Raw genomic sequence first — 23,150 nt, 5'->3', positions numbered from 1 at the left:
TTCACTTTTTACAACGCCAAGAAGCTAATGAATTGGTGGAGTCAGAGTTGTACAAAAATGTTACTTAACATTTCCTGATGTTTCTCAAGTTTTCTGTAAGGCATTTTGAGATACTGCACATGACTCAAGCAAAGCAAATGGCTAAGGCGATTGAACTGAAAAGAGTAACTAAAACGCTTAAAAAAAGAAAATAGCCAGATATAAAGTGCATTTTTAAAATAACTTTCTCTTTTGTTGATAACTCTCTGCTTGTTAAAACTAGGCAGAAATGGATGCCAGCGGGCTGTACTCTCAAATATGTAATACAGGCACTCCCTACGGGTCACAGCGCACTTTCAGGAGGCGAGTCTCTAGATTTATGGCTCTTTCTTGCCTGATAGCACCACTTGCTTCAACCTGGCTGTGCATACGAGGACAACGATTGGCACTGCCGGGGCACACATGGCGGGAGCGTGCACTTTGTTTGAGGTGCTGCTGAGGGGTAATACTTCCAGAATGTACGCATAATCTAGGAGAAAAGGGATGTGAATCTACAACTCATATGGAGAAAAGAACGTTTTTTGCCATATGGTCCCTTCTGATTTCTTACCAGGATCTTTTGTACAGAGATAAACACACATGCCATATTATTCCTAACCAAGAATAAAACCCACCATAATCGGTTCATCAATCATTGAAAAAAAGTGAGCAAATGTTGACTGCGCCCTGAGGATATAGTTCCGTCTGTGCCTGTCCAAAGAGTAGTGGCTCTGGACTGTGGATGTAATCCCTTAAATTTTGTACAATAGTACAAGCAGCTTTGCAGCATCCGGCCACTTGGGTGACTTTTTAGGTCTCACCTGGCGTTAGCAGCGCGCATGCGCTGATCTCGCCATGCAAGGGCCTTTTGCGATCGATTCAGCCAAAGCTGAATGCACGCGTACAGATGGACAAAGATGGCTGCTCTCGCCATTCACAAAGCTAAACATGCACGCGTACGGAACAACAAATGCATGCGCATGTGGACAGCCCGACACCATCTTTGTCTACTTTAATTAGCGTAGGGATGTGCACATGCGCGCGCATGGCAGCGTTCTTGAGCTGTCCCTTCCCCTTTGTAACTTGATATTCTTCTTGTTTTAAACTGTGTCACGCACGCTGCCATCGTATGCCGAGCTGGCGAGCTCCCCGATCCCTACGGGTCACAGCGCACTTTCAGGAGGTGAGTCTCTAGATTTATGGCTCTTTCTTGCCTGATAGCACCACTTGCTTCAACCTGGCTGTGCATACGAGGACAACGATTGGCACTGCCAGGGCACACATGGCGGGAGCGTGCACTTTGTTTGGGGTGCTGCTGAGGGGTAATACTTCCAGAATGTGGGTGCTTGTTTTTAAGAGCAGTAAACCATTTGTAAACAAATGCCTGCTTATGGAGACCAAACTGTAAATTGTTAATGCTTTATCTTTGTGGAAGAGCAGTCCTACTTTACATGTGCGGAGTGTCTAATATTTCGGACGTCCACCTCCTGTGTCCGTTCTTCCACAAAGCCTCTGATCCCTGAGAACAGAAATGGAGTCGCAGCCCCAGGGGGGTTCGGCACACCAAATGTTGAGCTTATTTGTTCTCCTTTGCCATTTAGAGAGGGGGCGGATATACAGATGTTGAAAAAAAAATGCATTTCCCGAGATTAATGCAAAAACAACAGTTGATGGACAGAATGCAGAACAATGTCATACATTCACCCCAGTACAGAGATCTGGGCCTAAATCCATTGTTTGTTTGCTCACCATGCCGTTCCAGTTTGAACCCAGCCATATGCACATCAGTCTTGACCCTGTGCCTCATGGGTACAGTCCAGACCGAACTGCCAAGCCAGGTCCTCCCTGGACTAGAAACAAGCATCCTTGGACCAGTTTCGGGGTTTCACCCCTTTTCAGCCAGGATAGCTTGATTCCAGTGGCATGGAGAGCACGGGACCCACGTCTGGGCATACCCTTCCCACTCGGGGTGACAAATGCAAAAACAACAGCTGGACTGTTCCCATGAAGCACAGGGTCAGACTGATTTGCATATGGCCATGTCTGAACTGGGGTGGCGGAGTGAGCTAAAGAATGATGATGGTTTAAACCCAGATCAGTTGACTGGGGGCGAGTGCTTGCAATGTTCAACACTCCATCCATCATCCCCTTTAGTTTTGCTTTGTTCGCCCTAAGTTGGCAGGGTATGTCCAGACGTGGGTCCCTTGCTTACTTTGCCACTGGATTCAAGCTAGCCTGGCTGATGACGGCTGATTAGCCAGAAACCGGTCCCATGATGCTTGTTTCCGGTCCAGGGAAGACATGGCTTGGCAGTTCGTGCTGGACTGTTCCCATGAGGCACAGCGTCAGACTGATTTGCATATGGCCATGTCTGAACTGGGGTGGCGGAGTGAGCTAAAGAATGATGATAGATTAAACCCAGCTCAGTTGACTGGGGGTGAGTGCTTGCAATGTTCAACACTCCGTCCATCATCTCCTTTGGTTTTGCTTTCTCCGGAGATTAAAACACCTCTGGAAGAGGTATTTATACAAGGGCAATCCTACACCAAAGCACATTCTCTTCCCGTTCAGACGCTATCCATCCAAAGACAATGATGGGGAGGAGGATAAACATCCAGGGACTGGTAAAGCCCCACTATATAGCTGGAAATAAAACCCTTTCTCAGGACCATGACCGGTGGCAATACTTGGATAATGAGTTAGACGACATTTCTCAATCGCAGGGCTCTTTGTGCACGGTCCTTCAACTCTTTCTCCCGCTGCCCTTTAACCTCTGAAGCTTGTCCACAACAGTGCTGATAATACCCTGATCTAAAAGGGCTTAGGACTCAACAGAACTTACCTAGTTAATTCAGATTTTTGAAATCACGCATCTAAGAAGCCGAGAGTGGCTTCTTATCAGCTGCGTGGTGTTACAGATCAAAAAGACTGATAACATTCAGAGTGGGGGGTAACAGCGGTCACTTGGCTCCGCTCTATTGGCCTCCAGCTACCTTTGGACAAGCAACTTTGAAAATGATTTAGATTAACACTAACCTCACAGGAGCACTGATCCACTTCTGTGGCCCTAGAGCACTAAAGGGAGGAAGTCTCAGTTTGTCCACTAGCCATCCTTCCCCGATGGCCACCTGTGCAAGGAGTCATAATATAAAACAAGCACTGAAAATGCAATAGGTCTCGCCTTTTATTAAGTTAAAGCCATTTGCTTTGCTATACAATACCATTAGCAAAGCAAACGGCTTTAACTTAATCAAAGGCGAGACCTGTTGCATTTTTAATGCTTGTTCCTTTAGCAGCTGCTTAATTAAGTATGCAGGGGAGGGAAAGCGAAATATGGCTCAGATGGGCAGGACAGGACAAGGATAGGGATGAAGATCTTACCACCAAACATGATGCTGGTCGGGCCATACAGAGATTAGGGGTGTGTGAGATTGCGAAATCAAAGGCGTCACAACTTTCAATTGTAGGTCTCACCTTTGACAGCGCATGTGCTGTCTGTTGAGAGACATATTGTTATCTTACATTGGGCTTAGAGCCCATCCATTGGTTACCATGAGTTGGCTTCATTGTCACTGTCATTTGCTTGCTTCTTATTCCTTAACTGTTTTGGCTTACCTTCCTCTACTTTTACAGGCCCTACTCAGGCACTACTTTTATTTCTTTTTGTTTAAGCACTCTACAAGAGTGAATGTTTTTTTGCGGTCTTCCTTATATGCTTCTCCCCACCCTCTGCCACGCTCAGTGTTCCTCTCTTTCACTTGTGTGCTTCTTCCCTACTCCTCCGTGTTACCTTCTCAACTGTGTGGCTTTTCCCTTCTACACCCAGACGCATCCATGCTGCTTCTACCCTGTGTTGCTTCCCCCACCCAATTTAAAAACCCACCCTGCCAGTGTCCTTATGTTACTTCTGCCCCTTATCCCCCATGTTACTTCCAGGCCCCACGCCCCTGCTGCTTGTGTGGGGCCTGGGACCTATGCACCCGGCTTTCCTGGGATAGGCAACTCGGATACTACAGAATCCACGGGTAGGGTGGCTCTTTAAACTCTTAAGTTCCGAAGGGTTTGCTCGAAGTCCTCCTAGAAGGGTCCTTAAACTTTAACTTTGCTACCGCGACTTTCCCAAAGAGTTGTACGGAGCACGGGGTCATGTTTCCTCACTGCACCGTCCTCCCTGGTCTCCGGTGTCATCACCTTGGGTGGTTCCTTGGGGTCCCATCGATTTAACGTGCACAAGGCACTCTGTCTAGTCAATTTATGATTGTTATACCACTATTTTAGTATATGGTTCAGTCCCCCCCTGGAGCCCGCTGTGTATTGTGCTAATTACGACTGTTCTATTGATCCAGTATTGTGTGCTTTGTGTTCTATCCTCGTGTAGAGGATAGTAGAGAGTGTTATATTAATAAATACATATTTTTATATAACTACTTTGTGGTTCTCCTTCATTTAGTCATTCAGGAGGTGATATTCTGGTAAAACAAGCTGCTTTACATTCCTTCAAGATTAAGCCTGAAAGCTGCTCTTCATAGCTACCACTAGGAGAGCTTTCATAAAGGCTATATTTGACCTCATACATCATAAGGGTCACGTGGATTGGTTCATGGTGCCCACTTTAACTAGTGGACAGCATATACCAAGCCACCTTCTCACACCAATACTCTATATTGACCTCAAAGTAATCTTCCTTAGTATGCACTAACTTCCTACAATATAGCACAGACTACAGGAAAAAAAACAAAATAAACAGATGAAGATATAGATAGTCTGAACCACTTGATTTTTTTTATAGACATAAACAGAATTTTATGAATAAGAAGCTATGGAAAAGATATGCCCAAAGACAATGGTAAACATATGTTGCCAATGACTGTCTTTAATAAAAGATCTTTCAAAAGCCACTATTTACTTGTGATACCAACACGATGTATAATTAATTTATGGACCATGATCTCTCAATGGGTAGCAGCAACAGCACAACTAGAATATAGGTACAACGTGATTTACTTCCACATAATAGTTTCCAATCACGACATTGGGGCCATATGTCGTGACTGGAAACACAAATAAGTAAAAATAGCCCCTCAGCCATTCTATCCCTTTAGCCCCTCCCTTAGGCCTCCAAAAAGAAAGCAGATGTTGTGTTGTAGCCCCTTCCCCATGCCCAAGAAAAACAAAGCACTCTCTCTATAAATATCAACACAGTGGGTATAAAATAATAAAAACTGTTATTTCGTCGTCAGACAAACAGAGAATTTCTACCTAGCAAACATTTGAAATCTAGATAGAGCGTGAATACATTTCTACCAAGGAGTAACATGCATTTGCAGTGCAATAGGCAAGCCCGTCTGCGCCTGTCCGCGCCAGGACCGCGCCCAGCGCCAGAACCCCTGGACCCCGCACACCCCACCGCGCCGGCCCTAGACTCAGCTACGACGCCGACTTCCTCCACGCTCTCAACTCCGGCCGAGACCAACACTGCATCCAGGCAGCCCCGAAACGCACCCATGGACCCTTCTCCTGCCGCAACTGCAGCTCCACCTACAACAGAACCACCAAACCTTCCAGGACCAGACCCAACCACCTCCGCTGCATACTCCTCAACACCCGCTCCGCTCGAAAAAACGCCATCGAACTCTGGGACCTACTCGACACCACCACCCCGGACGTAGCCTTCCTGACCGAGACGTGGTGGAACGACTCCTCGGCTCCAGACATCGCCATCCCAGACGGTTACAAGATCACCCGCAGGGACCGCGCCAAAGGCAGCGGAGGAGGACTAGCCATCATCCACAGATCCACCATCGAGGTCACCACCCACGCAGACGACACCCTCCTCACCGCCGAACACCTGCACTTCCAGATCCACACCGACCCCAACACCACCCTCAGGGGAACGCTCGTCTACAGACCCCCCGGACCCAGGGCCCAGTTCAGCGACGCCACCGTCGACCTCGCCAGCACCCACGCTCTCGCCTCCACGGACTACATCCTCCTCGGGGATCTGAACTTCCACCTCGAGAACAACAACGACGCCAACTCCGCCACACTGATCGACAACCTCGGCCTCAGACAACTCGTCACCGCACCCACCCACGCCGCCGGCCACACGCTAGATGCCGTCTTCTCCACAAGTACCCACATCTCATTCAACCACACCACCGAACACCACTGGACAGACCACGGCTGCATTCACTTCACCTACAGGAAACCTACCACGCACCACCGCACCCAACAGCTACCCCGCCGCTGCTGGAGCAAAATCACCGAAGACCTGCTGACCACCACCCTCTCCCGGAACCCACCCACCGAACCCACCAACCCAGACACCGCAGCCCGCAACCTCAGACAGTGGATCGACGACTGTGCCAACACCCTCGCCCCACTGAAGAAACCCTCCAACAACCACACCAGCAAGAGAGCCTCCTGGCTCTCCGACGAGCTCCTGGCCTCCAAGCGCACATGCCGGAAATTGGAGAAGATATGGCTCCACGCCCGCACACCGGAAAACCACGCAGCCCACAAGGACGCCACCCACAGACACCACCACCTCATCAGTTTAGCCAAGAGATCCTCCTTCGAAGACCGCCTGGACAACAACGCACACGACAGCAAAGAACTCTTCCGCATCGTAAAAGAACTCTCCAACCCCAGCGCCAACGCCAACAACATCCCTCCCTCCCTCCCTCACAGGAACTGTGCGACTGCCTCGCCAACTTCTTCCACCGCAAGATCGCCAACATCCACGACAGCTTCGACACCACGACCGACCTGACCGCACCAGACCCCACCCCTCCTCAGAACACCATCAGCGCCAACCACCTGACCTCCTGGTCCAACGTCTGCGACGACGAGACGCGCAAGGTCATGAACTCCATCCACTCAGGATCGCAGACAGACCTGTGCCCACACCACATATTCAACAAGGCAGGCGCAGCCATCGCACCCCAACTACGGAAGGTCATCAACATCTCCTTCGAAACTGCGACCTTTCCAGACAGCTGGAAGCACGCCAAAATAAACGCCCTCCTCAAGAAGCCCAAGGCGGACCCCAAGGACCTCAAGAACTTCCGGCCCATCTCCCTGCTCCCGTTCCCGGCGAAGGTCATCGAGAAAATTGTCAACATGCAACTGACTCGCCACCTGGAAGACAACAACCTCCTGGACCCGTCCCAATCCGGATTCAGACGAAACCACAGCACCGAGACAGCCCTCATCGCCGCCACAGACGACATCAGGCGCCAATTAGACAACGGCGAAACATCAGCCCTCATCCTCCTGGACCTATCGGCCGCCTTCGACATGGTCTGCCACCGCACACTAAAGACTCGCCTCCATGAAACCGGTATCCAAGAGAAGGCCCTCGACTGGACCACATCCTTCCTCTCCGGCAGATCCCAGAGCGTCCGCCTCCCGCCGTACCGATCCGAAGCCACCGACATCATCTGTGGCGTCCCCCAGGGCTCCTCCCTCAGCCCAACGCTATTCAACATCTACATGGCCCCCCTCGCACAAGTGGCCCGCCACCACACCCTCAACATCATCTCCTATGCCGACGACACTCAACTCATCCTCTCCCTCACCAAGGACCCACGCACCGCCAAATCCAACATCCACGACAGAATGAAGGCCATCGCCGACTGGATGAGAAGCATCCGCCTGAAACTGAACTCGGACAAGACGGAGGTCTTCATCCTCGGACCCACCCCCGCAGCCTGTGATGCCTCCTGGTGGCCGACCACTCTGGGGACAGCACCGACACCGACCGACCACGTACGCAACCTGTGATTCATCCTCGACTCCACCCTCTCCATGTCCAAACAGGTAAACGCTGTCTCCTCCTCCTGCTACAACACCCTCCGCACACTTCACAGAATCTACAAATGGATCCCAGCCGAAACAAGAAGAACGGTAAGACAAGCCCTCGTCAGCAGCAGATTAGACTACGGCAACGCACTCTACGCCGGAATCCCAGCCAAACACCTACGACGACTCCAGCGCATCCAAAATGCCTCCACCCGACTGATCGTCAACGTACCCCGCCACTGCCACATCACCCCCCACCTGCGAGACCTACACTGGCTCCCCGTCGAAAAGAGGATCACCTTCAAACTCCTCACCCACGCACACAAAGCACTCCACAACGCCGGACCAGCCTACCTGAACAACAGACTCAGCTTCCACACCCCCACCCGCCAGCTCCGCTCTGCCAGCCTCGCACTCGCCACCGTCCCCCGCATCCAACGAACCACCTCCGGCAGCAGATCCTTCTCCTACCTCGCTGCCAAGACCTGGAACACCCTACCTACCCACCTAAGTCAGACTGAAGACCCACTCGCCTTCAGAAAATGCCTCAAGACCTGGCTCTTCCCCCCTCAGCGCCTTGAGACCCTCACGGGTATGTAGCGCGCTTTACAAATCCCCTGATTGATTGATTGAATAGGTCTCTCGTTTGCAAGAGTTTAAGCTATTGGCATTGTAAATGACAATGCTTTTTATCTGTTCTGATAATTAACATATAAACAAAGGGCATTGTCATTTACAATGCCAATAGCGCAAACTCTTGTAAATGCAAGACCTATTTCATTTCAAATAAGCGGTTGCCATTGTCCTAGGCTGCTTGGAAAGTGAAAGCGTACATTTGAGGGACGCTGAATGTTGCAGGAAAGCATGTCGTGCCTGCAGAAGGAGAAATTCATTAAAGAAAATGGTGCTTACAGACTAAATATGACATAGCGTGTAACAACAGAAGTAAAAGGGCCAGTCCTTATGGGAGGTTATAAATGAAGACAAGGCGGTACTAAGGAGGGATTAGCAAGCCTATTAACAAATCAGAAGCCAGGATTTCCGAGGGACAGTAACACAGGCAAATGACAAATATGGGTGGAGAGTGGGAGAGGCTTCAAGTCTATACTTTAATACAGCATGCCTCGCACAGCAGCATATACGCTCAACCCAGGCTCGACCTGGTTGATCAATGTATTAGACACCTAAGGTATTAAGGCCACAAAGTACTGGAATTCCAAAAAAGAGTGGCAAATAAAGAGGTGTAAAATATTTCTCAAGTCAGAGCACAATGGTGGAGAATAACATAGGCTCTATGTTTTAGAGGCGCTAAAAATGGCACTAAGTAAAGCATTCCCTTAAAGGTAACTGAAAACGAAGAGTAAACAAATTACAGTCCACTTTTGTAGAGCAATTGTTGATCTGATATTTGTGAGAAAGTGCCCTCTTTCTTGCATGGTATGCCCCCACTTTTTGCTGAATTGCTGATGTGCTTTGACTGAGTGTGCCCTGGGCTCCTGCCAATCAGGTACCCAGGGCCTGTGTTCCTTCCCTAAAACTGCATTGAAGCCTAAACCCAATTGGCATCTCTGGCCACACGTAAGCCCCTGGTAAATGATACCATAGGTACCCAGGGCACTGTGACCAGAGAAGGCCCTCTAAGGACTGCAGCACTTATTGTGCCACCCCTAGAGGCCCTGTACCCTGACACACACACACACACACACACTGCCTTTGCAGGCTGAGTGTCTGGGCGCAGATACAAAACAAAGAGACGACATGACACACATCCGTGTGTGCCATGCCCACAAACCACTGCCCTGGCATACATCAGTCACCCCTCTAGCGGGGTGCCCTATGCCAGTGGTGAGGGTACAGGTGCATGAGCCCTGTACTCCTACAGTGCCCAGGCCCATTCCTGGGCCCTGTAAGTGCAGTGCTGCCATTAAGAGTATATGGTGCTGGGAGGTTGTCATTACGAACTCCACAGCACAATAATGGCTGCACTGAAGACTGAGAAGTTTGGTATCAAACTTCTCAGCACATTAAACCCACACTGATGCCAGTGTGGGATTTAATGTAAAATGCACCACAGAGGGCATCTTAGAGATGCCCCCTGAAAAACGACCAACTACCAGTGACCTGACTGAGTGGCTGCGCAGGCTGCCACCACCAGACATGTTTCTGGACCCCTGGGTCGAGAGCTAGCTGCTCTCGGGGGCCTGAAACAATGCACATCCTGGGACGAGGTGCCAAGCCTCCTCTCCCAGGATGTTCACGAAGGAGAAGCTTCAAAGGCATGCCGTTTTTGTGAGCCTCTCCAGACCACTTGCTGTACTCAGCAACTGGTCCCCACTGGTTCTGCCCCCCCTTTGGGCGGGAGACCTGGCGGGAAAAACAAAGTGAGGAAGAGAGGTGTGCCCACCTTTGCCAACTCCACCCCTAAGGTGGGGGAGGCGAGGTGAAGCACAACCGCGAGTCCCCGCCATCTTGAAGATGGGGGGACCCAGCCAACCAGGAACAGGCTCCTGTCCCCCCCACTGGAGAGTGGCAGAATAGGGGGTGTACCCACCCCAAGGAAGGGACCCATTGGTCCCTGCCCTTTACCTACCTGTAACGCCCCTAAATTTTGTATTTAGGGGCACCCTGAACCTTCCTTCCTCAGATCCCGATACCGAAACTACAAGAACAAGAAGAAAGAAGACCAGCCGTGCAGCTGCTAACAAGAGGACGACGCAAACTGACTTTTCCCCAGCCCTACCGGCCTGTCGACCCTCGAACCTGCTCCTGCTAAACCTTGGCGTCTCCAGTGGTCATCAACCTCAAAAACCCCGGAGGACCGGACTGCCTTGCTCAACTAAAGCCTGGGACTCCCACGAGCAGTGGCTCTGCTCAAACATCTGCAACCCCAGGCCCCGGCCTGAAACAAGGGATTCTGCCCACTCTGCACGCGCCGAGCCCAGCCCGAGCTAAAGTGGACAAAGACCACGAGGACATCCCCCAGCGACTGTGACCAAGAATCCAGCGCCCAAGGACTCACCTCCACGCTCCTGACGCCTGCAGCCTCAACACCAGGGACCCCTCCAACCGCGAACAGCAGAGGGTAAGATTTCCCGACGCCTAAAGACACCCCTGCACCCGGCTCCCCACGGCCCCCTGTGTCCAACTCCTTGCTGTCTACCCAACCTACAGCTTCCCAACTTACCTCTTGAAGTGGTGGTCGCACCTGAAGAATCACCGTCCCTGAATTTGCAGCCTTTGTTCGTCTCGCAGCTTTCCCATTGAAACCCATAGGGCGCCCGACGGCCCAGAAGCCCACTGCACCCGGCTGCCCCAGTGTCGCTGAGGGTGCATCAACTACCCTGTTCGACTTCCCCACTTGCCCTGAGTAAGTGGCCAGGAGCTCCGCTCCCACAGCCGTGTGGCCTGCCTGCTAGCAGCCACCAACCAAAGGCCCCCTGCCCGCCATAGGCTAACATTGGGCCTACTCTCTCTGCACCCGGCCGCCCCGTGTTGCTGAGGGTGTAACAATAGTACAATCCTGAACCTGGGGGACCCCTGAGTCTTGCCCCAGAACCTTAACTCTGCCAGCCTAGTACTTACCTGAAAGCCGATAAAATTTTCTCAATAGGGTAACATTGGTTTTCACTTGGAAATTCTTCTAATTGTCGAATTTTGAAACTTTGAAATATTCACTAAAAATCGTCCGATTAACGAAAACGAAATTACTCACCTGTTCTCAGGAGAGATCCCAGTGCTGGACTTAGGTGCCCAGCACTGACCAGAAAAAGTCATTACAACTGTGATTTTCCGACAACCTGATTTTCCTCCATAGGATAACATTACCTGGTTTTTACCAGAAATTCTTCTCTGTCAATTCTTGCAACATACAAATATTCCTTAAAAATCGCCTGTCTAACAAAAACGATTTCTTTCAACTGTTTACAGGAAAAGCACCAGGGTTGAATCCAGGATCCACCCCTGAGTAAGAAAAACTTTCGTAAAGTAATTCTATTGCAGTTTACTTAAAAATCCCATTGAGCTCAATGTTATAGATAGACAAAGTATTGTGTTGCTTATTGCAACTCCTTTACCTTATTGCATTCAAAGTCTATTTTGTTCATTGAAAGTATTCAACAACAGCATCTTATTTTGAGAAAGTATCTTATGCAAACCTGTGGTTCTAAAATAAAACAACAGTATTTTTTTGTTTTATACCAACCATTGGCCTAGAGTTCAGGTCTTGAGTGTGTGACACCATTTGCTGACTGAGTGTGCATATCAAATGCTTTACACTGTCCGCTGATACTGCCTTACTGCTCAACCAAGCTACCACTTTAGAGAGTAAGGTTCTATCTAACTTTAACCTCTGCCAAACCTCTGGAGACTCTATACACACTGTACCTCACTTTGGTGCAGTATATATAGAGGCAGTTTCTTACAATATGGTAATGACGCAATATTAGTCCACCACGGTACAAAAAAACAAGAAAATTGTCTTGTTACCTTCTGCAAGTAACTGCAAATTACCTTACATGTGGTAGAAAGAGGCTATTTAGAGTTATTTGTTATTTTTCCCTAGAAAGTGCAGATCAAAAGCGAACATCCACTAGAACGAAATACATTCACCGATGCATTATCTCCAGGAAGTTTAATAGAGCACCTAATTGACCCAGGCAGCACTGTCCAGTGTTAAAAACATGTGCAATGTCTATTAAAAAACCCAAAACAGAGAAGGCTTTTAATAGGGTTGCCACGTTTCGTTCTACGATCGAAAACAGACTGTACACAGACTATGATAGACTCCATGACAGGATTCCAGGATAGACAAAATTAAATCAACTGGTCTGCTTCATCTCATGAGACAACATGCAGCTATGTCCCATGATAAAACAGTGCAAGGTTAAACAGAGACAAGTAGCAGAGCTCTGAAATTACCTAGTTAATGTTGGACTATGAAAATCAAGGCTTATTTTCTCATTTCTGAACGCTTATCCTTTGCCTTTTTGCTGGGTCATATATTAAAAACCAAACAATTCCCTTAGTGCTGCCGCCTGTTACTCACAAATGGTGCCGTTTAAGGTCAAGCAAAACAAATTGGATTTATTTATATTTTGTACCTCCCCTCGTTACTTTTTTGGGTCGAAGCCTACCAGGTAGCGCAGCTGCCAGGTTTGCTTAAGACATCTTAGGGGCATTCAGAAAGCTGACCTAGGAATGCATTCCTCCTGTTGCTTACCATAGGCGTTGTGGATTGTAACTCATATTTTCTGGCTTTATTTCCTTTAGGCTTTCCAGCTTGAGTTTGTCCCTCCTGTTGCCCAAACCTTTTTTACTGTATTCTTCCACAAACTCGCTTTCTGTACCGGTCTTTAAATCTTGTTTAATCTTGTCACATTTATTGAGCATTCAAAGACAGAGGTCAAATGTCAAGCTCTCTCTTCTGAGGGAGATTGGTGTTCACTTTTCTTTCTCTGACTTCAAAGTGAGAGAATTTATGTGACAACTCAGCTGAGTATCCAGGTGTAGGATGTTTTTAGCACACAAAAAAACAAGCATTTGCAATTCAATAGGTTTTGCATTACTGAAAGTTTGAGCTACTGGTGTTGCATTATTTTCAGTCTATTGCATTGCAAACAAATTTCCCGAGCAAGTTAAGCCTCCATTGGCACCTATTGATTGCCAAATGAGGAACAGATCCGAGGACATTAGAAAATCTTGGTAGAAGAGGTTGTTTTTAAAAACAGCAAAGAAAAAGAGAGAAAAGAAAAGAAAGCGTACAGGTGGTCAAGGGGAATTGTGTGTCACAAGAGGTCAAAAAGCGATGGCTATGTTCTGTCCAGCAGCTATTTGCAGCCTGAAGCTGAATGTGTACGTATACTAAAGTTACAGCGATTCAGAATACATAATGGTCCTGCACACGGTACATAACACACCCGCCCCTGAAGAGTTACAGGTTTGAAAGCAAAGCACTAAAAAAGCATATCTTCAGGAGATTGCAAGAGACCCTAATACATATAAACGCCAATGAGCTCCACAATCAGCACATCTTAAACAGGTACACACTTAAGACAATATGAAAATAAACTCAGGCCAGTCACGCAATCAACACATCTTGAACAGAAGACCCTTAAGAAAGCACAAAAATTAACACAGGCCAGCAGCTCCACAATCAACACATCTTAAATATGACACTCTGGATAAAGCACAGCGCCTGGACACCTGACAGTTAAGTGCTATAGAGATTGCACACAAGAAACACTAACATTTAAAGTGCTAAGAGGCTGGATACTTGAGGTAGAAAAGCAGAGCTCTCTCTCTCTCTCTCTCTCTCTCTCGTTATTTCAAAGATAGAGGTTGTATGTGAAGGTTTGCACCCAGGCGCAGGTGGAATGCCAAATTTAAAGCACAATGCAGACAACGAGCGCGGTGACCACAGAGTATCCCGGGAGACTTATACTTCATGTTGCCGCTTAGGACAGTGACATGAAGGGCTCGGGTGGATTGGAGAAGTGTCGGCAGGAGTGAGGTTCATTCCCCTGCTATCTCTCACTAGGAAGCCTGCAAATGAGCCTGTGGAATGTTTGAGGTGGAAAACATGCTTTCCTCTCTCCTGGCTGCCAAGCCTGATAAAACCCACAAAAATGTCACAAGAGAAAAGAATCCCTGACTCTGCAAGCCCGGGTTTTGTACATTGGCCTGTTCCTCACCACTCCCCCTCCCCACATCTGGTCAGTTGGCCTCTGGTGAGAGGGATGGGAGTGTAATGTCCACAGACCCGGAGTTTGCTTTCAGCACCTTGGCGGGGTAAAGGGATGGGGAGCATGTGACATGCCGAGAAGAGGTTACTCGGGAGTTGAATGTAGGCATCAGGGGATGCAGAGGAACAGATTGGCTGGGATTCATTAGTCTTTGAAAAGAAGGACCGAGGCTTAGGTTTAAGAAGCATTTTGAACTGGCAGCTTAGCACCCGTGCAGATTTATGCCCATGATGGCCCGTAAAGCGGGCGACATGCTAATTAACAAAAAAAAAAAACAATCATAAAAGTGGGTACTGTGCTAAAATATTTTGCTGTTATATGAAAGCGGGTGTCATGCTGAAACCTAACGCGCGGCACCCGGGGCAGGATGGGGATGAGGGGCTGTGAGGGGGTGCCATTATGAACTGGGTGTTAATTGATTGCAGCGAGCCGTGCATAACAAAAGATATGCACCACTGCCATTCTCGACCCTGAAGCCTGCCAGTTGAGAAAAAAACAAAGCGCAGCTTAAACCTGCGGCGCTTTAAAAAACACATATTATAAATATGAATAGCGTTAATGGCGCGGCCGCCATTCTTGAGGCCAAAAATATAAGCTAACATAAAGCGCAACCATGCTGCTTTAAAAAAAACAAGTGGTTGCAGGTTCAGGAGAGTATGTCGTGGTTGCAATAGGAAAAAAGTCATTTAAAAAAATTGCTCTCAGACAATAAATAAAACATACTGAGTAGCAACACATGTTACTGGGGCAGTACTCACGGGAGGTTACAAAAGGAGAAAAGGGGGTACTAAGGAGGGAGTGCTAAACCTTTTCACAAATCAAAAGCCACCATTTACAAAGGACAGCAAGAGGAGCCAATTGAAAAGATGGCTGGAAAATGGGCGGAGCTTCAAGTCCATACCTGAATACAGCACGTCTAGAAGAGGCAGCTAAAGAGCTGCCTAGGCGAGACCTAAAAATGAACTGTGCTGCATGTTTTCAGAATATATCAGAATTAGTACAAATTAAGCAAATTTTTTGTAATTCTGGAGTGTGTGGGGAAACAAACTTTTTAATACAATAAAAACACATTAATACACTAGGTGATGACATTTTCACACATTATCGTTTCTGTGCAGTAAAACCGTTTTTCGGTGCAAATGTAATGGTCATTTCAATTGAAAATGTGTTGCCTGTAATAGCAGTGTGATACCACACCAGACATACTCCACACTATGCCACTCCACTCCACTCCACTCTATGCCATGCCACTCCATTCTGCGACACTCCACTCTACAACATGCCATTACACTCAACGATCCTCCACTCTAAGACACTATGCAGCGCCACTCACTCCACTACACCACTCACTCCACTACACAATATGCCACTCAACTACGCCCCTCCACTCACCCCACTCCGCTCCACATTAATCTATCTCACTCCACTCCAATCTACCCCAGTACACTTCATTCCAATCTACCCCCATCTATTCCACTCCAATCTACCCCACTCCACTCAATCTACCCCACACCACTCCAATCTACCTCACCCCAATTTACTCACCCCACCCCAATCCACCCAACCCCAACTCCAATCTACTCCCACTCTAATCCAATCTAACCCACTATGATTCAATCTACCTCACTTAACAATAATCTACCCCACTCCACTCTTACCCGCACTACTCCACTTCAATCAACCTAACCCAATCAACCCTACCCTTACTCTACCTCACACCATCGCAATCTACTGCACTTCAATCAAATCTACGCCACTCTGCTCCAATCTGCCTCACTCAACTCTAAATCCACTCCAATCTAACCCACTCCAATCCAACCCACACCACTCTACCCCACACCACTCCAATCTACCTCACACCAATTTACTCACTCCATCCCAATCCACCCAACCCCACTCTAATCTACCCCACTTCAATCTACCCCAAATCTAATCCAATCTACCCCTCTCTAACCCAATCTACCCCACTCCGATCCAATCTACCCCACACTACTACAATCTACCCCACACTACTACAATCTACCCCACACTACTACAATCTGCCACACTCATCTCTACTGCACTCCACTCTTACGCACTCTACTCCACTTTAATCAACCTAACCCAATCAATCCCGCCCCACACCTCACTTAAATTTACCCCTCCGCTCCAATCTACGCCAGTCTAACCCACTCAACTCGAAATCCACTCCAATCTAACTCACTCCAATCCAACCCACTCCAGTCCAATATACCACACTACACTCTACTCCAATCTACCCCACTCCAATTTACCCCACTCCATTCCAATTTACTCCACTCCAAACTCCACTGCAATCTATCCAACTCCTCCCTATTCCAATCTAACCCACTCCACCCTACTCCACCACAATCTACCCCACTCCAATCTACCCCAATCCAATCTACCACAATTTACTCCACTCCAATCTACCATAATCCACTCAAATCTACCCCATCTCACTCTATCCCACTCCAATCCAACCTAATCCACCTGACTCCACTCCAATCTACCCACACCAAACCACCCCACTTCAATCATATCTCTTCAATCTATCCCTCTCCATTCTCCCCCACCCCATTCCAAACTACCTTATTCTAATCGACCCAATCTACCTACCCCACCTTGATCTACTCCACTACTCTCCACTCCGATCTACCCGACTCCACTCTTCCCCAATCTCACTCCACTCCATTTGCGACTCCACTCCAATCTATCCACTTCCACTCCACTCCACCCCACCCCACCCCACCCCAATCTACCCCACTCAAATCCACCCAAACTACACCACTGCTCCACACTTCATTCCACTCTACTCAATCTACCCTACTACACTCCAATCTACCACATGCCACCCAAATCTAACCTACTCCACCCCAGTCCACCGCAATTCAATCTGCACTATCCCACTCCACCCCAAACTACCCTACTTCAATCTACCCCATCTAATCCACCCCACTCCAATCTACCCCAATTTACTACACTCCAATCTATCACACTGCAGTCTATCCAACTCCTCTCCACTCTTCAATCTAACCCAATCAACTCCAGTCTATCCTACCCCACTCCAATCTACCCCACTACAATCTACCACAATCTGCCCCACTCCAATCTACCAGAATCTGCCCCTCTACTCCAATCTACCACAATCTATAACACTCCAATCCACCCATATTTAACCCACTCCACTCAAATCCACCCCACACCACCTAACACACTCTAATCTACCCCTACCCCCACTCCACCCAACCCCACTCCAAGTCCAATCAACTTCACCTCACTCCACTCTACCCTACTCCACTCCAATCTACCCCTCTCCAGTCTCCACACTCCAATCTCCCCTACCCCATTCCCTATCGACCTTATGCTAATCGACCCAATCTACCCACTTCAACCTGATCCACTCCACTGCACTCCACCCCATTCTACCCGACTCCACTCTTCCTCAATCTCACTCCACTCGCGACTCCAATACAATCTATCCAAATCCACTCCACCCAACTCAATCCAATAAATCCACCCAATCTACCCTACTCCACCACACTTCATTTTAACTCTACCCCACTACACTCCAATCTACCACATGCCACCAAAATCTACCCAACTCCAGTCCAATCTAACCTACTCCACCCCAATCCAATCTACCCTACCCCACTCCAAACTACCCTACTTTAATCTACCCATCCAATCCACCCCATTTTACTCCACTCAAATCCACCCCACCCTAACCCAATCTATCCCACTCCACTCACATATATCCCAAACTACACCACTCCAAACTACCACATTTCACTCTACCCCACCATAATCCACCCAATCTATCCCACTCCAATCTATCCCACTCCAATCTACCCCACTCCCCCACTCCAATCTACCCCACTTCACCCAAATCTACCCCACTCCAAACTACCCAATCTACCCTCACTCCATTCCATTCCAGCACACTATAATCCACCCAATCTACCCCACTCCAGTCTACCCCAATCTACCCCACTCCAGTCTACCACAATGATTCACACTCCAATCTACCCCACTCCAGTCTACCACAATGATTCACACTCCAATCTACCCCACTCCAATCTACCCCACTCCAATCTACCCCACTCCAATCTACCCCACTCCAATCCATGTCGCTAACCTTTAGCCAAGCTGAACAGCAGCCAGACTGGTGTACATAATGGCTAAAGCACATTGCCAAAGCCAATAGCTCCCGCATAGGCGAGAATGATTAGCTTTGCCAATGCTTGCTTCTCATGGTTCCAGTTTTCTTTCCAACACAGTCAACATTATTTTCCTAACACAAATGAGGTACAGAAAGAAGTGGGAACTAGTAATTGTGAGCTGTTTGCAAAACATCCTTCGTGCTGTTGATCAATAAGCGTGGTTGGCAAACAAAAGTACACGAGAGACAGAGGAAAGTGGAGAGTGGTGGGGGAGAAAAGCACACGACTGAAAAGAGGACTAGAAAACACATGCACTTGCATGGAGTGCTTCATAAAAAAGGAAAATTATAGTTCGTAAAAAGTGGACACTGGTGGAAGTATAGAAGCAGCCAACCAGAGAGTGGTAAACAAGCTATGTTCCACAGAGGAGAAAACAGAAGATGGAAGAGCTAAAACCAAAAAAAACATGAAGCAGAAAGCGAGAAAATAAAAGTGACAAAACAAAAAGACAACGCAAAGCAATGGGTGGAGGGGCTTTCCAGGTCAGCTAGCAACCATGTCCTCAATAAGATTTTTGCAACCAGACAGCTGTGCTGTCGTGCAGGCTTCGACCTAAAAAGGACCAGACATCAGCAAGCGAGAATGACTGACGGGGTATGAACGATGATGAACTAGTAAAATATGAGACGTTTGTGCTTCCTTATTTCAGGTTCTTGCATCATAAGCACCTGTTCTTACTTAGTGAAAATGTACATTCAACTCTTTCCTCTGCCCTTCTCACTGCATACCTATACACAAGTAGATCCTTCAATGAGAGCACATTTGTAACACCACCCAATTTTTGTTTAATTGAGCACATCCTTCACTATAAACAATGGTGATACTGCAACAACTTTGCTACTTTACACAGGAGGTACTTGACATGCATATGTGTGTGTAGTGTATAATTTAGGTGCCAATACCCAATGGCTTGGTGGCAACTGTGTCTAACAAACATCTCAACCCAGGTACTAAACAACTCCCTGTACCAGGACTACCTGTAAACCCCAGTTGACTGTTCAAGTCAGGAAAAAGAGAAAAGGGCTGAAAGTGACAAACAAGAAATCCATGGTGGAAAGAAAGGGATGCCCTACTTTGTATGTGCTGAACACTGTTAATTTAATCTAACTAGTTTTAGAGCCAAATACCTCCTAAATCTCTTCAACGTAATGCACTGAATATTTACTTTACATTTGGCTGTATCCTCTTCTTCGCCCTTCTCCAACAGTCACATCTAAATTCATGAAAAGTCAGTCAACTGGATGGAAAAGGCCTAGAATATCGCAAAAAGGTCTCCAGGAACGCACGTTTCAGAGACATTCAATTTAATATCCTCCATAGAGCATACATAACCTCACACCGCCTCCACCGTTTTTATCCTGACACACACCTTCGCCTGCCCCCGCTGCCTGAGACGGACTTCAAACACATGTTTTGGGACTGCCCCATTATCCAACAATACTGGGACAGAATACACCGGACACTCCGAGAGACGACCAATATTATGACTGTGTCTTCATGGGAAGCCTGTGCTCTAGGAATCTTACGCAGGCGGAAAACCGAAAAGGTACACTGACGCTTTGCCTCCCTAGCCATTCTCTTAGCAAAACGAGGTATAGTCATGCATTGGCGGGCCCCGGCGGGACCCCCCAGAAGCAGCCTGGATAGGGGCTATGAAAAAGTGGGGTGCAGCGGAAGAAGAGGGACTGAGGAAGTGAGGGGAATACGTAAACATCCCATATCTCTAGAGTGGGCACAATTATTGCACCAATTCACACACGAAACAACGCAAGCGGAATAACTGGTAGCCTCCCAATCTCAGACCTATCCCCCATGGGACCAGCGGAAGACAGTACAAGGCCTAAGGCTGGAGACGTAATAGGACCACATCAAGTGATCCCACCCTCTATGTCAAGACAGCCCGTCACGCCCCCCTCACACGCATGATGTCGCACAGTGTAATGGAACCACAACCAACCACACAATAATTGTTGTTTTTTTTTTCCCTTTTATTACAAGTATACATTCTGGCAGCTTCCCCAGTTCACCCCCAAGGTTAGTAGTTTTACCTCCACATCGGCTGTTCTGAAACGGATGACTTTTAAATGGGAACGCATTCACTAAATGTTATACGAGATTAACACACAAAAAAGGTAGACGTGGGGATAAAACAACAAATCCACGACTGCAGGAAATGCACCCAGCCAGGTTCTAGTAAGCATACTAGTAGAGTCAAACGTTAGGCAAGTGGGTATCTCCCAGAATATTTTACTGTACCTTGTCTAATATGTTGTATATGCAATAAGGTTGTGAGCTCTGTTCTCTACAGTTATCTCTCAACTGTCAACAGACGAATGTTAATATATTATAATGATATGACGTCATTGCATGGAAAAGGTCAATTAAAGTTCTCAAAATATTACTCGGAGGACAGAAATACTTACATGGACACCAAACACCTCAGACCCACATCCATTCGGGGGAGAAGGCTTGTAGCCATAGCGAGGAAAAGGTTTTGATCCTGGAACAAGAAAAAAATCTTGAATGGAGATACATTTGTCAGGTCTTTAACTACATAAAATCAATATGTGTTTATTTTCATTGCTTTTAGCATAGTCGGTCGACCATATGGAGGCCCATAATAGCGCTCCACTACACAGAACACATGAAGGCTCTACACTTCCATCAGAATCTCCAAGCAGGAAACAGAAGTCTTCTCTCATAGGCCATACTCCATCCATCTACTCTTCCAACCAACCATGCATGAGTGTGTTGGCCAGCAACAAAACGATGAAGGCTGACCCACAAAGCAACATGTCACACAAACTTCAAGTAACAATAACTTTGCAAACATTTTTTTAATTAATTAATCCATTAGTAATTAAAGTGGCGAGGACAAATAGCTGAACTAAGCGATGGTATGAACTCACATTGGAAAATGAAACTGTATATTAAAGGAGAACTTTAACAAGGCATAAAAAACAAGCATGGGCACACCCAATAGGTCTTGCCTTTAAAAGTAAAGTGCTAACCTTAGTCCTTGCTTTTTGTCAATGCTGTTGGCTCCAGCCATATGAAAAAAGGCCAAAATAGCAATGGTGCATGTTTGCACAGCAGTCATCTTGGATTCTGTTTTCTGATAAAGGTAAAAAAATCCAAAGTAGTTACTGTGCATGACCATGCATAGTCCTGCACCAGTGGATATTTTTATTTACTATCCCAAAATGGCGGACAGCCATTTTACAATGGCAAATTAAACCATTTAAAACATGCGCAGAGCAACAAAAAACAGAAGCAAGTGGCCGGCGAGCGCTTTGCAGCCGCTGGGCCTTTGTGAAGCAACAGATGAGCAGATGGGAATGGTAGAATACCAAAAAAGTATGGGTGCAGGAATGTGGTGGCAAACAAGTGAACGGGGAACACAGCAAGAAAAGACATGAATATCCATGAGGTGATGCAACACAAATGAAACAAGCATTTGCAATGCAATAGGTCTCGCATTTACGCGAGTTTAAGCTATTGGCATTGTAAATGACAATGCCTATAGCTTCAATTCGCGTAAATGCGAGTCCTATTGCATTGCAAATGTTTGTTTAGGTTCAAAACTGAGCGCGGCACCGCTTCAAGGACACCGCGCTCTGTTTCTTTTTTTTTTGCTTTAACACTGATCGCGGTGTCCTTGAAACTGGCGCCGCGCTCAGTTTTAAAAAACATAAACAAACAGAGCGCGGTGTCCCTGAAGGGGGCAGGCGCTCGCTCTGAAAGTAAAAAAAAAAAAAAAAAAAAAAAAAAAGAAAAGAAATGAACAGAGCGCGGTGTCACAAAAGTGGACGCCGCGCTCAACATGAAAATTATATACAATTAAATTTAAAAATCATATACACAGTACCGATTAATCAATTGACTCGTTACTCATATCATCGCACATTATACAGGGGTCAGCAAAGCATAAACATTAATTGATCACATCTCTGTCTGTAGTTCTGCGCATTTCCAACTCCACCATTGGGGATATGCAGATGTCTCCACGGTAAACATTCCATTTGGACCATTTCCTGTTCCATTTTTTGGGGCACCACCGGGCTAAGAAGAGCTCTTTCTCTGCTACCATGCACCTATCTAATTCTTTCACACACAATAAAATTAAAATTTTGAATGATCGCGGTGTCCCTAAAGAAGGCGCCACGCTCATTATGCAAATACCCAAAAAGGCAGCTGCCATTGTCCCCATCAGTGACAATAACAACAAAAATAGTGCTCACTTACTAGATAAAGCAGTCTGTGTAATGTAGCAAGTAGAAGGTACAGTCCTTATGGGCGGTAACAAATGGCAACAAGGCGGTAACAATGAGGGACTAACAAGCCTTATAATGAATCGGAAGCCAGCATT

At 47.3% G+C, this 23,150-nt stretch overlaps 1 protein-coding gene across 1 annotated transcript in view; it reads right to left on the bottom strand.

Moving 5' to 3' along the window:
• PLA2G12A (phospholipase A2 group XIIA) overlaps positions 1 to 23,150 on the bottom strand; it is a 101,102-nt gene that overhangs the window by 45,544 nt on the left and 32,408 nt on the right. Inside the window, exon 2 of the mRNA XM_085641369.1 lies at positions 21,205 to 21,281. Within this exon, the coding sequence (XP_085497495.1) occupies positions 21,205 to 21,281 (77 nt within the window). The remainder of the gene's footprint in view (positions 1 to 21,204; positions 21,282 to 23,150) is intronic.

Source organism: Triturus cristatus, chromosome 2_2 (genome assembly GCF_964204655.1).
Source record: "Triturus cristatus chromosome 2_2, aTriCri1.1, whole genome shotgun sequence".
Taxonomy (NCBI): domain Eukaryota; kingdom Metazoa; phylum Chordata; class Amphibia; order Caudata; family Salamandridae; genus Triturus; species Triturus cristatus.
Note: the sequence above shows the minus strand (reverse complement) of the source record. Positions and strands in the feature narration are given on the sequence as shown.